Genomic DNA, 25,034 nt, shown 5'->3' with positions numbered 1-25,034 from the left:
AATAGAGTAATGGTATTATTGCTCAATTTATTTTTATCTAATTTCGTCTAGGTGCAAGGTTCAACGGATTAAATCTTGGGGTATTATCACATTTAGCCCGCACCAAAAACTATTTGCATATGGTAGCCAAAAAAGTATATAAAACTTGTATAATTTTTGTATACAACATACAAAATGTATATATATACAAAAATATATAAATTTATACATTTTCTGCTATTATTTTTACAGTGGCTATACAATATCATTTCTTCTTAAATCTTTTAAAGTATTTTTAACTGTACACTAATAGTGTTTAAATTTTTTAACACTATCACACCACTTAAAAAATAGTTACAAGTAATCCATTATTATATGTAAAATTTATAACATGAAAAATGAAGAAACTAACCTGCTATGGCAAGTAAAATTCCTCTAAATGCTGTAAAAACTTGTTATAATGTCCGTATATATAAGATACTAAATCTTTTGTATATATTATAAGTGTACAAGCGTTTCAAAAAAAAATTCAGGTATATTCCAAAACAAATAACGTGAAGAGTACAATTTTTCACAATTCTTTATTTGACTTCTAAAAGCATAAGAAATGCTTTGGATCCAAAAATCAAACCAGAAAGTTTTGTCAAAACTTCTTAAATTTAATTTGATTTTGGTTGAGCAAAATTCTAATGAATAACATTCTCTTTACGTTATTGCATTTATAGATTCTTGACCTTACCCTTTCATTGATCTTAGAATTCCAACTTCTGGTCCTTGCATAAACTTCAGGCTCTTTTGCTTTTCTAAAAAATTTCATATCTTCTTGATACTTCCATAAAAGAATTCTTTTTCATTATCATTGGACTTTTTGCTGGGGAGATTGTTCTCTAACATACCGAAGACATGATTAATCGTTCAAACACGATTCTATCTACCATTTCTCCTCCACTTGAAATTTAAATCTGAGACCTCATGGTTCTTAGCCATGCACGAAGCCACAATATTCGTTATGCGTTCGAATGAACTCAATAAATTTTGCTTAAACTCTCTATTTGTCTTAGAAAATTCATTAAATATGTATAAATATTTAAGTTTGAATCTAGTAACTAAAACGAATTATAAGTTTGATGGCAGATTCAAAGCCTATAAAACTTCAAATCCTGAATCCGCTCCGTTCTTAATCTACTCCATTAACCATTATGTCAAACACTTGAATACAAAGTCTCAAAGATTATGTATGAGTGCGCAAACAACTAGCAATACTAAGGGATTTGAGTCCTATTTGGACGTGAACATGTTACCAAACATGATGATATACAGAAGATCTTTTATTAGTTTGGAATACTACATTTCCTGGAAACTTCTTACCTTCTTATAAGTCTAATAATTAAACATCCTGTAACTCTCAACATTAACCAAGTAGTCCATTGTGGGACCGTTGAGCAAGTTGACTAAGAATTGTACCTAAAAATATGAAATTAAACCAAAGGTTACCACAGAAGGTTCAGACATTCATGGAATATCAATTAGGTAATCCTAGATTAATATTACAAAAAAAGCTTTTTCATGAGAGAAATAATAAAAAGCTTTTTCATGAGAGGAATAATAAATTCCAGAGGGCAAGTTTAAAGATTCTCCAAACTACTCTTCGTGGATCAGTAAGAGGAATTAAAAAGGGAAGAAAAAAGAAGAGGGAAGAAAAAAGAAGAGGCAGCCAGTGGAGTTCCCCTCATTCAAAGAAATTGAAGCCTACAATGCTTTCTCTATAATGATATTTAGCTTCCTAATATCTCTTAATTATACTTTTCATCGTTGATAGAATATCTTGAGATATACCAGTTAGTCGCAGCCACGGATGGAGCTACAGTTACGGGTTCGGCAATAATGTATTAGTCACAAGAAATCTGTTAAAAATATATAAAGTATTAATATAAAACCCAATTTTGAAAAAACTAAAATTTCTAATCCATAGCCTTCAAATCTTGACTACATTTGACGTTGCAGCCACCATTATATATTTATGTGTTCCTAGCCAGAGTTGGACAGGTATTGGTTTGCAACTCATGACAGTGCGTTACAATTCATGACTGACTAAGTTCAGTTTAATAATTCCACTCGAATAACTAATATCCAACCTCTTTGCTATTGATGCTACTGATACCTCACCTCATCTTCTCGATATATTGGCAAATGCCAAGCCTTGCCAATAGAGCAATATATATTTTTAAGTGTCAAAATTGATGCAAGTCTAAGTGCGTTAAAAATGGATTGAGTTATTCGATACCATTCATTCAATATCATTGGCGTCATTGGCATAGCAAATGTTATTTCTTGTGCATCTTCTTCTGCTATATCTTTCCTATATGTTAAAATTTCAAAATTATAATGTAATAATCCAAGAATTGCAAAACAAAAAGATAAGTACACGATGTATATGTTATCGATCTCCTACTAGAGGTACAAATATGCGAAAATAATTAATGTAACCCCCTTTGTATTGATGTAGGATTTAATTCTTTTAATCTGAATGTCCAATGAGATTCTGCAATTTCCAACTAAGAGAAACGTGAACTCACATTATCAGAGAAAGGGATACATGAAAACGTTTTTGTGAATAAATCTGTTTAACTGATATATATTAAGTGCGAACATCAACATAAGTCACTAGAAGAATCGAAGTAGACAGAGTCACAGCCCTAAAGATAAAGCTTGCTTAACTGATAATTGCACGACAAAGGCCCGGCAAACGTTAGAGCCAACACTCCGAAGGTAAACGCAGGAATACTTCAGCATTAGAGCAGCATGCAACTGGAGCACCAGTTCAAGCAAACCAATACAGACTACTTTCTCCAACTCCAAAGGAACTTAAGATAGCTAAATCATGAAGCATTATTATTCATAAGGACCATAACTAGCATATGAACTGAATCCACGGTTTGTGCAAGGAATCAAGTCACAATGCAATCATTCGACAATCTACAACGTCGGTTAACAAGTTCCACAACGAGACGATCATCCCAATACTAAACCGCCATAACCCGACAACACAAACGAAATGAAATGTGTATTACTGACAAGAATGAATGCTCTAGCCAACAAGACACTAGTACAAAATTATCAGAGTGATTAAGAAACAAAATATAGATCCTAGCTGGACTAATTAGCGCACATACAACAAGATGAAAACACACAGAAGACAAGCGATCAAAAGTTTCCTAAGACTGATTGGTACAGCGAATGGTGCTGACGAATATTAAACAACAAAAGCGGATAGAGCAAAGCAAAATAATAAAAATCCCAAAATACTTGAAAGAAACACTTTACTTCACAACAACAACAAAAAAAAAAAAAAAAAAAAAGATGAGAGAATCAGCAAATTCTTCCCTTCAAAACACAAGGCAGCAATTCAAACATGCATCTGAGCCCTAATCCATGAATTGAAACACCATAAGGGCTTCATCTCTATTAAAAAAAAGGACCATAAGGGCTTGCCTATATGTTTTCGGCCTATGCATCCTTGTGCACATTCAGCAGGGCAACAATTAAATGGATTTCAATGAAGGCCCAAACTCTAGTACATTTCACGACATATTTCTGAGCCTTTTCTGAAAAGATTTCAGTTTCTTAGCTTATTAGTTCAGATCATCATTGACAATATTAACGTGTTAAATGTTCCTCTCTTCACCCCCCCCCCCCCCCACACACACACACAGAAATAAAACTCAAAACACCACCAACCCTCGCTCTAGAGGCTGGTCTTCCAAATACAATAAAAGTGATTTGTAATGTCAACTATCACACATTTTTAAGTTTGATTTTAATATATATTAGGAATGCTATATTAAATCCACATTGGTTGAGTCCAAAGAAATGGAACTTACGGATTAAAATCTGGATTTAATGGACACTACATCCACAGGTTTCAATGGATTCTGAATTTATTTTTAAAATGATGAAAAGAATTTTGAAGAACAACAAAGAAACATAAAACCAATTGAAAATTCACCAGAAACAAAGTACTCAAATTTCAACTCCTAACCAAGCTAGAGACAGATAAGAAAAAGTAGAAGGAAAACAAACAGAGATTGAGAGGCCATAAAGGGAATGCTAGCAGTTCAACAAACCAATTCGAGTAGCTCAGCTAAGACAGAGAAACAGGTATGTTAGTGGTTCGTCAAAGATGATAATGAGAGAAGCAACCCACTAAAATGGGGGTCATTCAACCAAGGGAGTGTTCCAAGCGAGTCATTTTAAGTGATTCCTCCTGGCATCTAAAGTAAGCTCAAAAAAGTTGGCTAAAATCAAGTCAAGTTATGCATTTGGAGTTAATGGTCCACCTAAATGGGGCACACTTTTTTTTAAAATCGAAAATGCCAAAACTTGTGTTATAACTTCGATGAAAATAACTGAATTACCACAATATCCCCAATTTTATGTTTTATGGATGCTACCTCAAACCTACGGGCCAGCTTCTTGTGTTTTCTGAATGAAAACTGACAAAAAGGATACTAGGTGTTACGGTGTAAAGAGTACACTCTAGATACCAAACCCCAACACAACAATCAGCATACTAGTAATTTCCAAGCTTAATTTGCTTAATGTGTATAAAGCAAACACTACGAGCGACAGGTCTTTACTCTTGTATGGAGTAAAAGGGTGTAAAATCAAAGAGGAAGGATTTTTTTTTTCTTCCACTTAGAGAGGACAATGTACACCTTCACAACCACATCAATCTTTTGGTTCCTCAAATAACTAGCCAGAGAACGTAAATCTCTTTTATTTTACCTTCAATACAACAACTAAGCAATGTAGACCAATCAGTGACATCCAACCAATGCAAATGTCACTTTTTTTCCTTTTTCCTCAAAGGGTGATTGACACGATTAACAATGCGCACACATATCCGATGAAAATTGAGATCTAACTATGCTTTAAAATAGTTTCATTATTTAGGAAGGGAGGTGAATGAGCAGTTGAGCACATGCAAGAGCAACTTATCATTGAAGGCTTGCTTGAGGCATACTTGACCCTAAATATAGTTGAAACCTAAGTTGAGCACTTCACTTTTAGGCAGCACTCCAATGTAAGCACCAAAGTGCTAAGGCATATGTCTGATCGTTCATGGGCTCTCTTTGGGGACATCATGACAACAAATTTAGTTTTTAAAATGTTTTATTATTCTTAAAAGACGTTATAAAATAAGCTTTTTACTGATTAGGAATAAGAAATAGAAACTTAATAAGACAAAATTAGCCACTTAAAACTATATATGCACATCTAAATGAACCAGAACAGTTTTTGAACTCGATTGACATTTTAATTTCAAAGGAAGGTTCCATGGTACATGTTGTTTGCAAATGACATAATACCGATTAACGAGATGTGAAATAGAGTAAACACTAGAGCTAGAGTAAACACAAGAGCTAGCCTGGAGGTTTGGAGGCTGACTCTAGAGTCTAAAGGCTTCAGGTTGAGTAGGAATAAAATAGAATATTTGGAGTGCAAGTTCAGCGACGTGATTCAGAAGGTTGGCATGGAAGTGAGGTTGAATTCACAAATCAGTCCAAGAGAAGAAATTTCAAGTGCCTTGGATCAATAATACAAGGTAACGGGGAGATCGACAAGGATGTAACACATCGAATTGGTGCGTGGTGGATTAAATGGAGGCTAACATCTGGTGTCTTGTATGATAAGAACGTTCCACCGAGACTTAAATGTAAGTTCTACGGAGTGGGAGTTAAACCGACTATGTTGTATGGGGCAGATTGTTGGCCTATCAAGAACTCGCATGTCCAGAAGATGAAAGAGGCAGAGACGACGATGCTAAGATGGATGTGTGCACATACTAAAAGGGATATGGTTAGAAATAAAGTTATTCGGGGCAAGATAGGTGTCGCTTCCGTGGTGGACAAGATGCGGGAAGCGAGGTTGAGATGATTGGGACATGTGAAGGGGAGATGTCTGGGTGCCCCAGCGAGGAGATGTGAGATTGACTGTAGTGGGCCTGGAGAGAGGCAAAGGTAGGACGAAAAAGTACCGGGAAAGGTGATTAGGCAAGACATGACGCATCTTCAGCTTACCGAGGACATGACCCTTGATAGGTGAGTGGAGGTCAAGAATCAGGGTAGAAGGGCAGTAGGGAGTCTAGCCTCTTTCCTTTCACCCCAGTAGTGGTAGTGTTATTCTCATATTTACATATTGTTAGATTTCTGTTATTATCTGACGATGTTGAGTTTCGATTTTACTATTATCATGTCGTCATTATTGTGTCTTTTGACTTTTTCACTACTGCATATCTTTTCTTTATACTGTTGTGATAATGCATGCTTGCTTTGAGCCGATGGTCTTACTGAAAACAATCTCTCTACCTACACAGTAGGGGTAAGGTTGCGTACTTTCTACCCTCCTTAACTCCACTTGTAGAATTACACTGGGTATGTCGTTGCATTAAAAAAAACTTTTTTTTTGCATTACATATTTATTTAAAGTTTCTACATTAGTGCCTTTCTTTGATCATGAAATCTAGGTGTTAGAAAGCTCATTAAATTTTTTCCTAGAACATTCCACAACCCATACTTTGAGTAGAAAAGTAGAGCATTCTCTTAAAAATTCAAACTGGGGAGTTGATCAAGGATCATTGGTTCAATAGTCAAATCAAGTTCAAGTGACTCGCCATTGAAGAAGTAACATCATAGGGATGCCATAAAATATTTAATTGCATTATTTTTGTTAAGGAATTTGCACATTAAAACCAAAATCTTAAACCTACGGGTGGAGTGGCCAAAACATTATAAACAACTTTTGGAAACCCTCACACAACCAATAAGGAAAGCATATCCTTCAACACCGGGGGTTTATCGTTTACACATGGATTTCTAACGATCTCTTTTTTTTCTTTTTTCTTTTTTTCCTGTTTGCACCCTTTTTAGAAGACTGAAAAATGTAGCTAAGAGGAAGAAACAGCAGACTAAAGAACGGGCTTGAAGTTGGGGGAAACAGTATGCTCAACAGAATGAGCTTAGAGCAAAGATAGTGGCTCAATCGGCTAGACTGAGAACAAGAGAGAAGCCCAAAACAAACGGATAGTAGAAAATTGTGGTTGTAAAACCAAACTTACCAAAGTTTGGTTCTAATAACGTGTAAAGAAAATGTGCCTTAGACCTAACTCAACCCAAAAAGATAACGGCTACCGTGAAAATTATCTGAGACCATATAAAGAGACAACTCATTGCTATGTGGGATACTTAACAACTCCTCCTCTTCATACGCTCGGTACTATACATGTGGGACGCAGACAACATAGAGTCCCAACATTGGGTAAACAAAGAATTAAGATGGGTTGCAGCAAAGCTAATGGCTCAATAAGGTAAAACTAAAAGAGAAGCCAAAAGCGAATGAATATTACAAAATTGCAGTTGTGACAACAGACATACCAAAGTTTAGTTTTCAAACCTAGTGAAAGAAAATGAGCATCCAAACCCAAGACCAAGGGCAACAGGTGGAATTACCCAAGACATTGTAGACATCTTTGGTAAGACTTACACAACCAATAAGGGACAAGCATACCTTAAGACCCTTACGTATGTGTTATCCAATTCTAAAGTTCAAACGTGAATATTTAAATATGTTTCACTTTTTGTTTTCTTTTTGTTTTGATCTATATTTTTAGGAGACTATAGAATGGACGTGGTAGAGAGCATGCGAGAATGCACTAAAAGTTAACGAGAGAGTAGACTCGATAAACTCAAGAGTGAGCATGCTCAACAAACTACATTGTAATCTTACAGCAAAATACTGGCACAATGAGATGAATTGAGAAAACGAGCGAAGCCCATGGCAAATGGATAGCATAGAAACAAAATTGGGGAAACAGGTTGATACCAATCTGAGTATGCAACCCAAAACCTTTAAGTAATGAGTGGGAAACCTTATAAACTCTGGATATTATAAACTCTTCTAGGAAACCTTAGAGAACCACTAGGATACGAAGCATCCAACCCGAAACTTAAGACTATGGGGAGAGTGGCTAGGGCATTATAAACTCCATTGGAAACCCTTACACAACAAATGAGGGATAATTATATTTGTTCACAATTTTTTAATATTCAAAACAATTTGAAAGACACCTTATATTTTAGTCTTAACCCAAATAAACAATTTAATGCCTCTTGTCCCGCACAACAAATACTCCAACACCGCACTAGATCCAACGACAAACATAAAACACCTAATAAAAAATAAATAAAAGAATTTGTAGTTACGAGAAACATAAATTGCTCGAACACGGGTGCGAGTGTCTGACACAGGTGCAAATCTAGATGTCCGATCCTTCTAAATGTAAATTTTAGATTTGGGGATAAGGATCCTAGTAAGGATATGGGTGCGGGGATCCGGCTACAAATAATTCAAAAATATAAAAATATCTCTAAATTATGAGAAATTTTGTGCAGTACTTATGTATAGCTTGTAAAGTGTGAATTTCTTTTTTATTTTCAAGTTGTAGATAAGTAAAAGATCGATTTCCTAGATAATTCTTCAAATCTAACCAAGTTTTGGTTGTGATTTAGAGAATCAAATTGTATTTCATCTCGAATTTTTCCATTCGTGGTCAAAGTACCCAAAATTGTTTGACCAGATCCGACACAGATCCATACGCACACCCATACCAGCGTCGTGTCGACATGGGTACGACACCTAAATGACATGTTAGAGCAACTTGGCGAGAAACATAGGAAAATGATTAGAAAAGATAGAATGCTTCGAATTGCAAAATTTCTTTGCAATAATAAAACTACAAAAATAGAAACCCACAACATGCAATATTGACAAATAACGAGAGCGATCGCCAGTGACAAAGTGAATATACCATAAACTTAAAAATATGATACTGAACTTGGACGCTGAATTTGCTAGCATGAGACACAGAGATTGCTAGTCAAATAGTAGTCAACCGCTGATAGGTTAAAGACAATGATATTGAACGTGAATGCTGAATTTTCTAGCATGAGAGACAAAGATTGGTCGAATAGTAGTCAACGTTGAGAGGTTAAGACTCTTGGCTATGCATCACATATTCGTCTCATTTTCGAGAGAGATGGATAGATCCAATAAATAAAAAATTGCACGAGTTAGAGCTTTTCATGAATAATCAGTGTAATCAAAGGCGAAGAGCGCAAAAAAGCTCTAAGGTCCGTTGGGGCTTTAAGCGCAAAGCGCAACTAAAGCGTGGGTTTTAATGAAAAAAGGTGCAGTTGGAGAAAAAGTATTAATATGGATATGTAGTCCAAGACTAATAATTATAAGCATTAAAAACAAATATATGGACAAAGAAATTGATTTTTTTTTACGATAAAGCGAAATATCAATTATTTAATGTCGCATTTTCAGGATTACACTCATTGGCAAGGAAAAGTATGCCTTAGAGCCTTGATGCGACACTAAAGCGCCCACAAAGAGGGGCGAAGCGCTCAACATGTTTTGAGCCTCGCTTCAGGGCCTTTGACAACATTGTGAATAATCAAGTCAAATCGTTACCAAAATGGATAGAGAGAGCCGAAAAGGCTTGGCCAGGGAGCAAGACATTGGTTTGAAAGATGGATAAAGAACAACATGTAAAGCTTGTCAATTGTTACTTGAAGAAGGTGGAAAAGAACATGGGAAGCTTGTCAAATGGTCCTTGTTGTAGATTGAAGAAAAATGCAATGCATACCGGAGAAGATTCTTAATCTTATCGAGAAATCAAATATTTTCCGCGGTCATATCCTTATGGCCACCTAAAACACGTGCACCAACCCTCTTCTCCACTCCCTCGCTCGCTCTATTTTCTCCACGTGTGGGTAGACATGTTTTTCATCATTTACACTTGTTTGAGGTGTCGTTACTTCCAATGGAGAAAGATGAACGAGCTACCTACCAAAAATATGAAGGGTAACTTGCTACAGAAGTTAGTTTACAGGACATCCAACAAAATAAACAGTGATAACACTTCTCCCTACTTTTTTATGACGGTGGTAACTAGCCCAGCTTGTGCGTAGTTCTGCTATTCCACCGAATAAATCCTACCTTCCACTAGCAAGGTCGGGGGCAACTCTGTCCACCAAAGCTTCTACAGATGGAAAAAAGATCACCTAGGGCTTGGAAAGTCATCTTGCAATTGGATTTGGGTGTAATACGGTGTAATTACACATTTTGCATGTTTGTCGAACAAAGTCATTGAGAGAGTAATTACACTCTCTAATTCTCAAGGGGAGAATGGTGGTATATGATATTTTAAATTATTATCACTTCTCTTTCAAAAAGACTAAAAAAGGACGACTCTTTCTCTTCCATTTCTTTCCCCCTCACATTTCTATCTCAAAAAATGTGAATGTAGCTGCTAACTCCATGCCACTTATTTCTTTTTCTTTTTTAAGTTTAACTTCCTATAAAACATAGCCGCGTGGAATATGCCTTTACCTTTTACACATTGGGATCATGTTTGAGTTCGAAACGTGATATAATTATGCATTTGGTGACATAAATTAAACTAGGGGTGGGCATTCGGTATTTCGGTTCGGTATTTAACAATTTCGGTTCGGTATTCGATTTATCAATTGTGTATACCAAATACCGTACCAAATTATTTCGATACGGTTCGGTATTTTTTATTTTGGTTCGGTATGGTTTCGGTACGGTTTCGGTTTAATAATCGCTAAATAAACTTATGACCAAAGTATCAGATTCTGGCATTTCCTTATATCTACCCGGATTGGATTATTTGTCCGCAAAATTCCTACTTTAATTTATATCTTTTTTAATTTTTTAATTATAAAATTGAAATGAGTTAAAAGGCGAACACGACATGGAGTTAAAACTGTCGGAGCTCAATCAGATGAGAACATTAGCAACATTCTCTGCAAGCTTCTTCTGGCAACCAGTTGTTGGATTTGCAATGTTAAACTTCATCTTCGAATGTCGGCGAAGATGAAAATGTTGAAGAACGAAATGTTTGGGCTTGGGCAGTTGGGCTAGGAATTAAATCAAAAAATGTTTGGGCTTGGGCGCTGGGGCTGGGCAGTAAAAAAATAACTTAAAAAATTCGGTATATCGAAATTTTAAAATTTTAATACCGAGGACCGTACCGAAATACCGAAGTAGACCGAAATACCGAAAAAACCGAAACCGAAATACCGAATTAATTCGGTCCGGTTTGGAATTCGATTTTTCGGATTTTATGCCCACCCCTAAATTAAACTAACTTTAAGACTAGTCAAACAAGATTTTTCACTTTTGGGAGATTTATTTATTACTTACTAATTATTATTTATTATTCTTTTAACTTTTTATTAATAAATATTATGCTTTATCAAAAGGTCTAAACTAAATTTTTTATATATCTTCCAACTAGACGTGTAAAGATAATCTTCATATTTCATCTAATTACTAGTTTTGTTTTCCATCAATTACTATATATGTTTATTATAGAAAAATACTTTCTAAACTCATATCTATATAATTTTGAATTTGAAAACTACATCATATCATGAATTTCATTATTATATTCACATAAGTTGGTAAAACGTATAAACCCGCTATTCAAATTTTATTAATTCATTCAAGTTAAAGTACTATTAGTTTGGAAGATATCGATTATTATTTAAGATATAAGTTACAAATTATAATTATTTTAATATATTGTTATAAAAATGAATATTTATTTTGAATAAATAATATCTAATAGTTCTTGTATACATATACTAGTCATACATTAAAACTTATTTATGTGTTCATAAGAAAAATATTTGTGTACCATTTTGATAATTAACTCTTATTTTAAAATAAAAATAAGTGTGTAAATACATTCGCATAACCAAACATGACACTAAGAATTACACTGTAAGCTACAACAATATCAAATTCCAATGCAAGCTAGACAGATGTCTGTTTTCATAACAAAAAATCTGGCTCGGGAATTAAAGTGTTTGGAAAAGGGACAATTGAAATTTGAGATAGATTTCATCCAAAATGGCCAATTTTATTAGCAAAACCAATAAAGAATTTGAATCAGAGTGCTCCATGTAGGTCATCATTTCCATTGATGACTAGCAAACTTCGAATGCAAAACATTGAAGAAAAAAAGTATCAGGTTTTCAAAAGATACCCAAATATTACACCAGAGATGTAATAAAATTCAAGGATACTTACTAGAATTGCAGATGCATGAAATCACACCCTAGCAAAGACAAAAAGCCATATCAATACCACACATCTCAACGGGGTCTAGAATATATTATTCTTAATGAACAAACAGCAAGAAAATAAAATTAACAACTCACTGAAACAACTCTCACTTCAAGGCTGCATCTGATCATCTCCAGTCATACAATGCTCCAGGATGACCATACCATGAATCAGATGCAATGCAACTTCATTAGAAAGTGTTTTTGTACAAAGAAATGAAAAATAGAAGAAACAACAATGACTCCAAATAGAAGAAATACTCTAGCTCTTGATAGAATCACTATTCTAGCCTAAGGAGGCTCATTAACAAGCCACCCTCAGGCATGCAGTTTTTCAGGAAAGACCAAATCAAAGTTCAGGAAACAGAACTTGTCAAAAGAAAATTAAAAAGTAACACAAAGGAGAAACAAAAATTATGGCTGATGTTAGAGGAATTGAGAACAGCCATAACATTTTAAGCGTGTCACAGTAATTCCTAACAAACAAACCAAGGTACCTTCGCCAGGGTGCCTTTTAAGCATCTAAATCACTGAATCTTGCCTCAAAGCCCTGGTAGATATCCTGAAGGAAAAAGTAAATTAGACTTTCCAGGACCCAAGGATTCTGAACAGTATGTAAAATGAAGAGACAAGATATTCAATTAAGATGAAGGCCTGAAAACTATGTAAAGTTCCACAAAATAAACAGTTAAATCAGATTGGAAGACAAGAGGTCAAGAAAACTAAAAGTACAGAAAGGGACAAAAAGAGAAAAGATAGACCGCCATCAACAATTCAGGGTAAACAGATATTTAAAAGGTTTATTTACAGAGACATATGAATAACCATGCTTCTGTCAATATCTAATTTGGCGCACGTTACTCTCCGCTCTCAGGACTCGAGCCCAAAGTACAACTTGAGACATGATAACTTTTAAAAAATCTATGAAGATCTTTATAATGTCACCATCAAGAATTAGTACAGAAGGGAAAAACGCCTTTGGCAAGTTATCTTACGATAGAAAAGAAAACATTCCACTGAAAGAATGAACTGCCAAGATATAGATCATCCACGGTCAACAATCTTCTCTGCAACTTCAACCATGCCAAGCTCCAATGCACTTAACTCAAGATAGTAGATAAAAACAGATAAGGCCCATTGATTAGAGAACTGAATATAAACTTAAGATCATATGATCATAATGCAGTAGCATCTAGTGCAACCGTATGTCGCTAGCAGAAAATCATCGTTTTCATTCACTTGCCCGTGATGAATGGGTGGCTCAATGCCTGGGAAACAGTTATTCTCTTGTCTGGGTCTAATACGAAGATTCTCTCCATAAGATCCTTAAACTGAGCTAACATCTTCGGGTCTTCACCCGGAGAACCTGAAATTATTGAACTGATATCTTTTGGCTTGATGTTGACAATCAGCTTCCTTATAGCCTGTGAAGCATACAATTGCAACCAAATTAATATACAGCAAGTTATCATTAATGACTATCAATGGTTAGTTTATCGAGGAATGACAAGACAGGCCAAAGCCTACAAGAAATAACCTTCTTTGTAACAGGATCCTCTTCGGTGGCAAGAAAATTGAGATCTTGGTCAAAATGTTGATCTGTAAATGCACCCTGAAATAAACGAAGAACAAAGAGAATTAATGTTTCTCTATTGACTATATCATGTCAATTATTCAGAAAGGTGCAAAAACTAAAAAAAAGCAGCACCTAATGCAATCACCTTAGCAGAATTGTCCACAGCAACTAATAACCAGGCTTATAACTTCAAATCATAAAAATTTCTAACTAGATTAGGGTAATATAGAGAATGTCTAAGACAAACCTTTCTAAGCATCTTCTTCGGAAATGGACCTTTCAATTCCATATGAAGACGAAGCATGTCATTATTAGTTGCGCCTGGAAATAAGACTTTCCCAGCATAAAGCTCAAACAAACAGCATCCAACTGACCATATATCCATTGGATGATCGTACGACAAGCCAAGAACTGCAACAAAACATAATACAGAACTTAATCAAACAAAACCACAATTCACAGAACTACATAGGATCACGTTCGAGCTTTGAACAAAAAACAAAGTGAAAGGGAAGTCCCAAAAGAAAAGCAAATCATGAGAATTGATGCTTACTGATCTCTGGGGCACGATAAAAACGGCTCACGAGGTATGGAGTAATTTCGTTTTTGCCAGCAAACATAGCATTACCAAAGTCACAAAGCTTCAACACTTTTTTCGATTCATTTACCTAAACAAGTAAATACAGAAAAGTCAAAATACATATACAGATAAAGGGAAGCAAGGTAAAGAAAGCTACTCTCAGCAGATGTGAAGTGGGAGAATACTCAAACCATCCCACTTACCAACATGTTGTCGGGTTTAATGTCACAGTGAAGCACGCCACAATTTTTTAGATGCTTCAAAGCAATGAAGAGTTGCTTCGAAAACGCCCTAACAGCAGTGAGATGGAGTCCAATGTTACGCCCAAACTTCTTCAGAACCTCACGGAGATTCATATGTAGAGACTCAAAAACTAAACAGAGATGATTCCGGTACTTGAAGGTAGAAATAAAACGAACACAATGGCGCTTGTCTTCAGGATCTGCACCAACTAGCTTCTTCAAAATGATCAACTCTTCCATACCAGCTTTATACCTAACAAGGACGAAAACAGCACGATTAGGCCACCAGAACAAGCAAGGATAGCACGAAATGGGGAAATAAAAAAGCTTACATTGTTTCATTATTGCGTATCATTTTTATTGCTACTTCCTCAGGGTCACCAGGCCTAGCCTTGAGATCTTTAGCACGAACAACAGTAGAAAAGACTCCTTTACCATGAGCAGCAACAATCTCATAACGGTCATCAAGAATTTCTCCGAACCGATAACCTGCAAGCAAACAAGAAGACATGAGACATCAACTAAGACAACAGTTTTCAGCCACCAAGAAAAATATCAAAATAAGATGTTATTAGAATCTAAGTGGATCGGGTTTCAATCACCTATTTCTCGAATACACAAGTATAAGCCCCAAAAGATTATGTCGAAGACATTATCTGGATCAACTCAAACTCAAAATATTTTTATCGCCTCAAACTATACTTTAATCTATTTGCACAGAATTCTTTCATTGTTTAAATTTATCATTACTATTTTTGTGTAAAATTATTTATTTTATTATTTTTAAAATTAATTTAAAGTATAAATACTCTCGTACTATCTACTCTATTCTTTACACATTCTTTTCCCAATTATGATATTTTAATTAATTTTTTAAAATATACTTCCGAGAAATTGTTGGTTGAAACCCAATCCCCTTAGACCCTAATAACATCTTATTTTGGTCAGTGTTGCATGGTTCTTAGTCCCAATAAAGAGGAGACCATTTAGTTTGGTCACCATCCTTAAACAAAAAAGTGAAGAAATTAAAGCACAGTGACAAAATTCCCATATTATCTACATCCATCTACAAACTTAAATTCTGTCCCTTCATGCCATGACTATCAGAATACTAAGTCACATAGAAAATAGGGAACTCCGCGGATGATGGGAGGCATAATATCAACTAGAAAAAAAAATCTCAACTTGAAATATAAAACAGGAGAGGACATTTTTTCCGTAAGTACTTTGTGTCTGTGGACCTGAATAAACGCAGTATTATGATTAATCAACAGAAGTAAACAGAGAATTGATCAGACGTTACTCAAAATTTATCAAGCATCTTCAAATAACAATTAACATGTAGAAGGAGACTATCATGATCAAATATCAAGGAATATGGTGGCACGTATCAATGTAGTAGCGCCAGCATGCTCTGAAGTAAAAGCTAAAATATCAAGGATCCAGGTAACAAGTGAGATGAGATACTTACTATAATACCCTTCCGGATCATCCCAGTTATCATGAAGGCCACTGCGCTGAACTGCCACGCCATCTCCTTTGCCCTGAAAGACGACAGACAAAACCAGAGAAACATGAAATCCATGTACTTCTTACATAGACAAGGAAAGGACTTCACATAAGCACAGTACACAAGTTTCCCACAGTTTCAGTACGAGTAACAAAGAAAGAAAACAATCCTCTTTTCCACTCTCTTGTTGGCCGCAGTTCTGTAATTGTTTGGGCAGCATGGAGCAAGTAGAGAAACTTATAGAATCCAGAGTACAAACAATAGACTATTATTAGACATCACACTTTAAACTGAATGTATTACAAAGTCTTCCACAGCTAAAATAAACACATACACTCCCCCACAGTATGGACAGAAGGAGCAACTCTCAAGTCTCAGCTAGAAACATAATAAAGTGAAAGCTATTTCGTAGTCATCATTTCCAAAATGGTTCCCCATTTTGTCACTTTGGGGTCAGCAGGAAAGAAAGGGATGCTCACACCTCACCGTTTGTTCGAATTCGAAAAACTAAACACCATTCCTCTAATAGAGAACCCCAACAATATATCCTAACAGACAAAGAGAGAACAATACCAGCACATAATCCCATGAATACAATCAAGAGGCACAAGAAATCAGTGAGATGGCCAAGATAACAAGTGCTACTTTGGATTTCACAACAGTATGAATACTTCTAGTGCCTAGAATCTCTAGACATTAAAAGTCAACACAAGCTAAAGATCCAAGAATGAGCAACCCAAAATCAGACATGTTTCTAAAACAAAATGTTTCAAAGACAGACTGACCATTTTCCTGATGCCAGCAGGTGATTCTCCAAATATATCGTCACAAAACATGTCTGCTGACCTCTCACTCTGCAAAGTATAGTAAGCGGAAGTCAATTATCAGATAAAGCCAGCATTTAAGAAATGGACTAAAGGAGCAAAAAGCAAAACCAGAAGGCAAAATACTTCGTCGACTAATTCTAAAGCAAAACCCTAACACAAAAGCAACATGACTTAAGAGCTCCGACAAAATAGTGTTGAAAGAGAAATAAGGAGAATGAGTACCACAAAAAAGGAAAACCCAATTTAAATCTCAATTTCTTGTGAACACACCTTTGGTGTACCCTGTCCCAATCCACCAGCTCCAGAAGCCTGCTCGTCAGCAATATGACCAGCTTGTAGAGGTGATTTCCCAACAGAAAACGCTGGCTCATCAACATGGACATCTGTACCATTGGTTTGACCATCAAATGACACTGTTATGGCATTATCTCCAGCTGCAGGCTTCTGAGTAGACTGATCCATAAGAAGCTCAGCTAATGTCAACAAATAAGAAAACATAATTAAGACCAGAAATTCAATCCAGCAAAGAGAAACTTGCAGAGAGTCAACATATAAAATCTCAGCATATAGATCAGGATGGCCTGAGGTGCAATGCGAAGCTTCATAAAACATGAGTTGCGACAGAATCCAACTAAACATCCTAAGTTCCATAACATGCATATTAAGAGTTCAAATCCAAAATTAAACTCATTAAAGAAGCAGTAACTTGGCACTTAAACTCAGCAAAAAGGGCAATTAATTAGCAAAATTAGACATTCAAAGCTCATATGCATGCATAACAGACAGTAAACCTGAAGGTAAAAACAAAGTCAAAAAAAAGGAATCAACCAAAGACCTTAGTTGTTCCGTAGAGCTCTAGATCAGGCCAAGGTTGAAACATGAAATACAGTAAAACATAATAGAACACAATATCAGGAGATGCTTCTTTTTTTTTTTTGAGAATGGTCACAAATATACGAGGAGATCTTAACTCGAAGAAGTTATACCTACGTCCCCAGATTGAGTAATTGGCTCCTTCTGGGACTGCTGATTCTTATATTTATCAAGAATAGCTTGCCTGCGCCTTCTGCTCTCCTCCTTAATTCTTTCAAGTTCTTCTTCGTCTTCCTGTTCAGCAAGCTGGAAAGCAATTTTTTCCTGATAGTCCTCCTGTTCAACTTCATCTCTGCAATACAGCAAAAATGAGAAAAATAAAAACCATGCATTAAGGAAATCAACTCCGCTGATGAGTTTCTGAATACCAAAAGTACCTAGTTAAAAATTAACAATACCTTTTTGATTTCTCACTGTCTGCCTCTACAGCTTTTTGCTTTGCATTTTCATTTTTTGCGTGATCGCTCCTCCTTTCTCTCTGATTGTCAATCTCATTATGTCTATTACGTCTATTATAGGCAAAACCATCATCAAGGTCATCATATCTCCGGTGCCTGCTAGACTTATCACTATATTTATCTCTATCTGCCTCCCTACTTCGTCCTCTGCTTTCCCTATCCCTGTTCCTCCTTTCTCTCTCCTCCCTCTCTCTGAAATTATCTCTATCTCTATCTCTATCTCTCTCCCTCTCCCTCTCCCTCTCCCTCTCCCTCTCCCTTCCCCTCTCATATTCCCGTTCTCTATCCCTCTCCCTTTCCCTATCTCGAGCTTTCTCTCTTTCCCTCTCTCTGTCCCTCTCCCTCTCCCTTTCCTTCTCCATCTCCTTATCTCTTTCCCTTCCCCTTTCTCTGTCCCTTTCTCTAGCCAACTCGCGCTCCCTGTCTTTCTCTCTCAATCTATCCCTTTCATTCTCGATGCTACTCTCCCGATACCTGTCTACACTATCCCTGCTATAATACCTGTCCCTAGAGTGTCTGTTGCAACTAGAATTATGCTCCTTCTCCACATCCCTTGAAGACTCTCGGCTCCCATGTCGATAGTCCTTGTTGCGTCCATTTTTTTCATCATCGAAGTTACTTCTATATCTGCTTTCCTTCTCATATGCATCATCTTTCTCGCGGGACTTCGGTACGAGGAAAGACTCCTCCAATACGCTTTTGGATCGCGATCTTCCTCTAAACCTATCAGGTGACTTGGATAACTTCGTAACATGTCTGTCTTCAAGGTGCTCATCATGAGAAGATGATACCCCAACAGATCTATGCCTCTTTCCAGAACTTTCAGGAGTCAAAGATTTTCTTTCATCCTGTAAATGGCTCTCATCATCATCGTAGCTCTTTTGTTTTCTACCTTCTTCACCAGCATAAATATCTTCCTTTTGTGGTTTAGAGTCCAATTTATGAAATTCATCTATGCAACTACCATTCACAAAATGCTTGTCACTAGACTTTCTTTCTCTAGAATTATCAGCCTTTTTACTTTTCCTTTGCTCATCATGCCGTCCTGAAGCAGTGGAATTCCGGTCAACTTTTTCCACTGCAGGTCCCTGTCGTTGAGCTTCATGCAATTCCTAAACAAGAAATGTGGGCAGAATTAAATGATAAAATACGGTTTACAACATTTTACCATTAAAAAAAAAAAAGAATAAACTTTTAACAATCACTAGAAAGTTTCTTACTAATAAAAAGAAAGCCCTCAGTCATCAGGAAACGCCTAGAGTAACTTTGCCCCCAACAATGTAATAATGAAGTTCAAAGCTCTGTATGGAATACATAATTCTCATGTCTATTTTGTGCAACATACTTATTAATCAAACAGTTGAAACAAATATTAAATTTAGCACATCTTTGACACTGAAAATCATAAAAATCCAAGCATGGGACCTCTTTCTTTTTGGTTACGTAAAGTTCAAATATTGCATTTAAAAACATTAGTTCTTCCCTACTTACAAGAAAAAGGATGTAAGTTATATACACGACAGTGTGATGATTTCTTAACACCATCAATGTAACCTGTTATAGCAGGTTACTTACCATTTATTATAGGTTACAAATCAATGCTAGTATTAAAGAGAGTTACCTGCAGCTACCTTTCAAGTGGCTGATTGTGACAGCTTAAAAATTTTAAGCAATCAAATAACTTAAAACTTAAAACAATTGCAGGTAACTCTATTTAATATAACAGTAATTGGTAGTGTACAATAATTGATAAGTAATCTGTTATAACATGTACATGTGAAGTTAAATTGGTGCTGTAAAAATTAACTGCATTGTCGGTGTATATAACTTAAACCAAACCGAAAACAATTTTAGTAATTTTTTTGAAACTAAAATAAATTGCACTGTCAATCATAACAGCAATCAAACAGGCCCTGGAAGAAAAAAAGCTAAACACGAAATATATAAGAGAAATAAGAGCTGAATGAAATCTGAACAGACCATGTCCAATTCATCACCATCACCAACTGCAGCAGCAGCAGCCACATCGTCCTCAATAATTTCACCTTCCTCCATATCATAATCGAGCCCTAAAGTAGAAACGCCAATAACAGTGCCAACTTGTTGAGGTACTTCCTCTATTTCATCATTCGGTTTACCCGTTACCTTATCGGGTTTCGAATCGGATTTCTCTTCGTGTTTTTTGCTGTGGTGGCGGTGGTGGCGGTGGTGACGGTGGTGGCGGTGCTTACGGCGTTTGATTGGTTCTTCTGTGCCGTCTTCATCAGAGGGAGAAGATCGACGGTGCTTGCGACATGAAGGTTCATTGGAATCGCTGGCCATGGCGGATGGTGAAAGGAATGATTTTTCAATTGGAATATTAATGAATTAGGGTTAGGTTTTTGTTCGAACGAGAGTTGAAATTATTCGGGTCGTGAAAGATCCGATTGAGATTTGATGATTGATGATGTTGATAGAGTTATAGAGAGAGGGGAGCGAAGGGAGTAATTTGGAAATAAGGGAAAGAATACTAATTGGTCACTGAAGTTTAGTAAATTATACATAGACCCCTAAAGTTTGTTGATTTTTCTGAAATTTGAACAGATGGGGGAGAGTAGATTCTTTTCGCCATAGCGAACCCACGTTAAGCAGGGGCAGACTTAGGGATTGTTTGGTAGGGTGTATAAGAATAGTATTGAATAATGTGTATTAGTAATGCATGAATTAGTATTGTAGAGACTTTTTCTTATCTACTGTTTGGTATGATTTATTAAAAATTAAAATGCATTGCATAATCTTTAAGAAAATTAGTTGTTTACACAAATGATATCCATATTCTTTAGCTTTAAGAGATTTTAAGGATAATTTTGTGTTTAACCATGCTAATTGTTTAACCAGAAAATAAGAATTTCGGTCAAAGCTTAATTTTAGAAGAACTCAGGTTACTGATAATCAAATAAGGAAATGACTAAGTAATGAAAAGGAAGAATTAAATCGAAAGGTAGCAAAGTAAGCAAAGCAAAGTAAATTAGTGTATTCCAATAATATCATGTGTCCGTTACAAATGTTATTCTTCTCCTTTTATAGCTATTTCTAAGTACTATGTTTCTTTCCTCTCATAATAGAGCCATTATGAGCAATTAATGACATTAATGTAACGTTATAATTGGCAATCGTAACTGTTTCGTGAAGATTCTATAACGTTTTCCATCGTTGATGCTCATTAATTACAGATAATATGTATCTGTACTTTTTGCTATCTAGGTTCATTCCCCCGATGTCTATTCAAATTACCAAGAGATCCGAGTAACCGCTCCTTTTTGTTTTCTCGAATCTTTGCCCGTGCCTATTAAGGCTCGTGTATTTTTGAATACTCTTTGCTAGCTGTCATTCTTTCATTGATCCATGTGTCTTGACATATCAACACATAATTAATTCCAAATGTTAACTTGATTTTTCCCAATATATAGTTCCCTCCACTTACCATTTATTCATCAATTGAATATTTGGAAAGTGGATCTCATTAAAGCGGGATTTTTTGCCGCCATTCTACATATCATTATACCTTCTCCAGAATTGACGCTTCGCATGTCACTTCCATTTAATGCATTTGACACGTGGTGACTTTTGATTGATTCTGCAACCCTTCAGCGCCTTTTAAGGCTCTTCTACGGCTTACATCAATCACGAAGTGACAGTTTTCATTACGACGTTCCCATCATTACCTTTTTGTTTGACGGTTGCTTCTGAGTATAAATATACCATTTGTCTTTTCTTTCTCATAAAAGTTGTCCATCTTTGAGTATTCAATATTCCCTTCTTCCTGGTACAACTATGTCTTCTTCGAACCCTAATCCTCAAAAAATTCCTATTATTGATTGTCGCACCTCCTTTTTCCGCACCCGAGGGGCGCAAGGGAGTTTTTTCCAATTAAAGGACAATCGAAACGGGATTGGTTTAATTATTTAAGAGTCGCCACTTGGGAGATTTAGGGTGTCCCAAGTCACCAATTTTAATCCCGAATCGAGGAAAATAATGACTCTATATTATAGTCTGCGTACCAGAAATCCGGATAAGGAATTCTGTTAACCCGGGAGAAGGTGTTAGGCATTCCCGAGTTCCGTGGTTCTAGCACGGTCGCTCAATTGTTATATTCGGCTTGATTATCTGATTTTATACAAGTATGAACTTATGTGCAAATTTTGACTTTTAACCGCTTTATTATTGTTGTTTTTACAAGAATGTGAACATCGCTTAAAACACGTCTTGGGACTGCGTCACATGAAATGCACCCACAATCCGGAACGCATTTTATTTGATGTTTTGAGATTTGGATTTGGGTCGCATGAAATGCACACCCGAGCTTAAGAAAGTAAATTATTAAACACGCGCCTAAATAGACTATCGCGTTATTATTTTGGGAAGGCCACGAAATTCACTAAGCGGCCCTCCTGAATTCTAAGTAATTTAAAACAAGTATTTACTGAGGGCCCCGCAATTTGTATTTTTATTCGGCGAGGCTCATATCATTCTTATTTTTAAAAGGAATTTGCAACGTCATGGAAATGCATCTCGGGCCACGCCATAATCGATGTGCCCGTGACTAGAGACATATTTCGACTCCGTTGAGATTTGGATTTGGGTCACATAAATGTGCACCCGAGTTTAGGGAGATAACATTATTAAAGGCGCGCCTAAAGCAACTAGCGCATTATTATTTTGGGGAGGGCCGTGAAATTTGTTAAACGGCCCATCCCGGAATCTAAGTATTTAATACATATATTTTGTGAGGGCCCCGCAATTTGTCCCTTTTATTCGGCGAGGCTCGTCTCATTTTATTCTTTATTATTATTATTATTATTATTTTTTTTTTTATTTTTTAAAAGGATGCCATTTTTATGTCTTTAACAATACTAAAACTTACGGCCTCTTTACAACTAAAATCCCATGACTTGTTAGAAGTTTAATAAAAGGGGTTTAGTGAATGAGTGTTTCGGTAGTAGTAACAGCATGCACTAATACTATTTTTTTCCGAATGACCTAACCGAAGGAAAGGACGAACAGATTAACGTCAAACTTGTGTCATAGAACGACTAGTCCAACTTAATTAAACGACATCAAATAAACAAGAATAACATAACATGAAAATGAACCAAAATGCAGACAATGAAACATAGGCAGAAAATTTCCATACCAATTTTTATATTGCATCTCAAACATTCAACGTAAAGTTTATTTATCTAATACATCGAGGTTTACTAACCTTTGCACCTCGACAAACTCAGAACGACAAACACGATTCCGACGGAACTCAAGCCGGACCTCTCTGAACGAAGAACAACGACGGAACCTCGGACAGCACACCTCGACGAGCAAAAGCAAACTCACCGGAAAAACCGAAAGCTCGGACCAAAGTCGAATCGAGGCAACCAACAGCTGCTCGACAATGCCGACAGTAGTAAGGTCGACGCCAGGGGGGGCTGCTGACGGGCTTAGCTTTGGGTGTTCGTTGACGACGGGGGTTTTGGACGATGCTGGGTAGCATGTGGTCGTGGGTAGGGGAGCTAGTGGTGGACGACGAGCTGGTGGGTTGTTGATGTTGGTCGTGGTGCTGGGGTGACAGTGACAACGGAGGTCGTCGTGTATAGTGGTCGACGATGGCTGCTGGGTTTTGCTTGGTGTTTGGACGTGGTCGACGATGGAGTTCCGACGAGGAAGGTGGCTGACGGGTTGTTTGGTTGACGAGGAGGGCTCCTAGGTTTTTGCTAGGGTTTTGTGGTGAGGAAGAAGGCGATGGGGCTGGTGGTTTCACTGGTTTTCGTGGGTGGTTCTACGGGAGGGTTTGGAGCTTACGTTTGGTGATGATCCGGCGAGGGGGCTGGTGCGTGGGGGTGCCGGAAGGGATGAAGGAGCTTAGTGGTCGTTCATGGTGGTTTTGGGCAGTAGGGGTGTTGGTCCGGTGCTGGGGGGAAGTCCGGAAATGGAGTCCTTTTTCAGGGTAGGGTTTTCTGCTTCTTCTTCTAAAGAAGAAGGAGCGTGAACAGTGTCCAAACCCCAAAATTTTCAAAAAAAGTCCCCCGTTCCTTTGTTTCATCCGTGTATTTAGCATGGGTTTGCCCAGAAAAATGAGCCCACGCGTGGTGGGGTTCAAGGCATATGTCCCCCACGCGTGGTGGGGTTCCCCACGTGTCCTGGACACGGTTTATTATGGGCTAGGTCCGAAAATTAGGCCTAAAACCGGGTAGTTTGAACCCGAATATTATTCTTTTGCCCGGACCCGAGAAATAGGAACACGTTGTTTAACTAGTCCTATGTAAGCAAAATAATTACCAAAAATAAGACTAGTATTTAAGCAAAACTATATCTTTTTAAATATTTTTTCAAGATTTAAAATAGCTACAAAATATTAATAAAACTATTTTTGTAATTTTCGTTTTTTAAATATTAAGATAAAATATGAAGCAATATTTTTTGTATTTTTCAAAGTTAAAATGACTATAGAATATTAATAAAACTATTTTTTTGTAATTTTCGTTTTTAATAAAGACAAAAATATAAAGTAATATTTTTTTTTGTATTTTTCCAAGATTAAAACGACTACAAAACATTAATAGAATTATATTTTTTTGTAATTTTCGAATTTATATAAAGTACCAAAACAAAGTACAATTTTTGTATTTTTCAAGTTTATGAGAAATACATAAACTAAAATTTATATATATATTTTTTGAAATTTTCTTTTTGCACCGAAATAAAGTAAAAAATAGTTAAAAATGGCTATATTAGTCCTAA

At 36.3% G+C, this 25,034-nt stretch overlaps 1 protein-coding gene across 7 annotated transcripts; it reads right to left on the bottom strand.

Annotated features, from left to right (window-relative positions):
- Nucleotides 1–1,294: 1,294 nt before the first annotated feature.
- Nucleotides 1,295–20,709, bottom strand: LOC107797814 (uncharacterized). Of its 7 annotated transcripts, none has more exons than XM_075241205.1 (17): nt 20,244–20,709; nt 18,204–19,375; nt 17,919–18,097; nt 17,203–17,405; nt 16,891–16,959; nt 16,067–16,139; nt 14,928–15,084; nt 14,557–14,848; nt 14,327–14,441; nt 14,021–14,184; nt 13,735–13,809; nt 13,441–13,621; nt 13,193–13,296; nt 12,695–12,759; nt 12,294–12,345; nt 12,163–12,190; nt 1,295–1,443 (listed from the first exon to the last, which is right to left on the bottom strand). In XM_075241205.1, exons 1-14 carry the CDS (start codon nt 20,583–20,585, stop codon nt 12,712–12,714), a joined length of 3,174 nt encoding a protein of 1,057 aa, XP_075097306.1. In that variant the 5' UTR covers nt 20,586–20,709; the 3' UTR covers nt 1,295–1,443; nt 12,163–12,190; nt 12,294–12,345; nt 12,695–12,711. The 7 variants fall into 7 exon arrangements, with proteins under 7 accessions (XP_075097306.1, XP_075097305.1, XP_075097303.1 ...); XM_075241204.1 differs by lacking the exon at nt 1,295–1,443 and adding an exon at nt 2,536–3,002; XM_075241203.1 differs by lacking the exon at nt 1,295–1,443 and adding an exon at nt 11,972–12,067.
- Nucleotides 20,710–25,034: the final 4,325 nt, after the last annotated feature.

Source organism: Nicotiana tabacum, chromosome 20 (genome assembly GCF_000715075.1).
Source record: "Nicotiana tabacum cultivar K326 chromosome 20, ASM71507v2, whole genome shotgun sequence".
NCBI classification, from domain to species: domain Eukaryota; kingdom Viridiplantae; phylum Streptophyta; class Magnoliopsida; order Solanales; family Solanaceae; genus Nicotiana; species Nicotiana tabacum.
The sequence above is the reverse complement of the archived record's forward strand: the minus strand, read 5'-3'. Positions and strand labels throughout refer to the sequence as shown.

Coding starts and splice junctions, on each gene's coding strand:
- LOC107797814 (XM_075241205.1), bottom strand. CDS start 20,585: ATGGCCAGCGATTCCAATGAACCTTCATGTCGCAAGCACCGTCGATCT. Junction 15,085..16,066: donor TGATCCGGAAGGGTATTATA/GTAAGTATCTCA, acceptor GTTTGCTTGCAG/GTTATCGGTTCGGAGAAATT. Junction 14,442..14,556: donor TTAAACCCGACAACATGTTG/GTAAGTGGGATG, acceptor TTACTTGTTTAG/GTAAATGAATCGAAAAAAGT.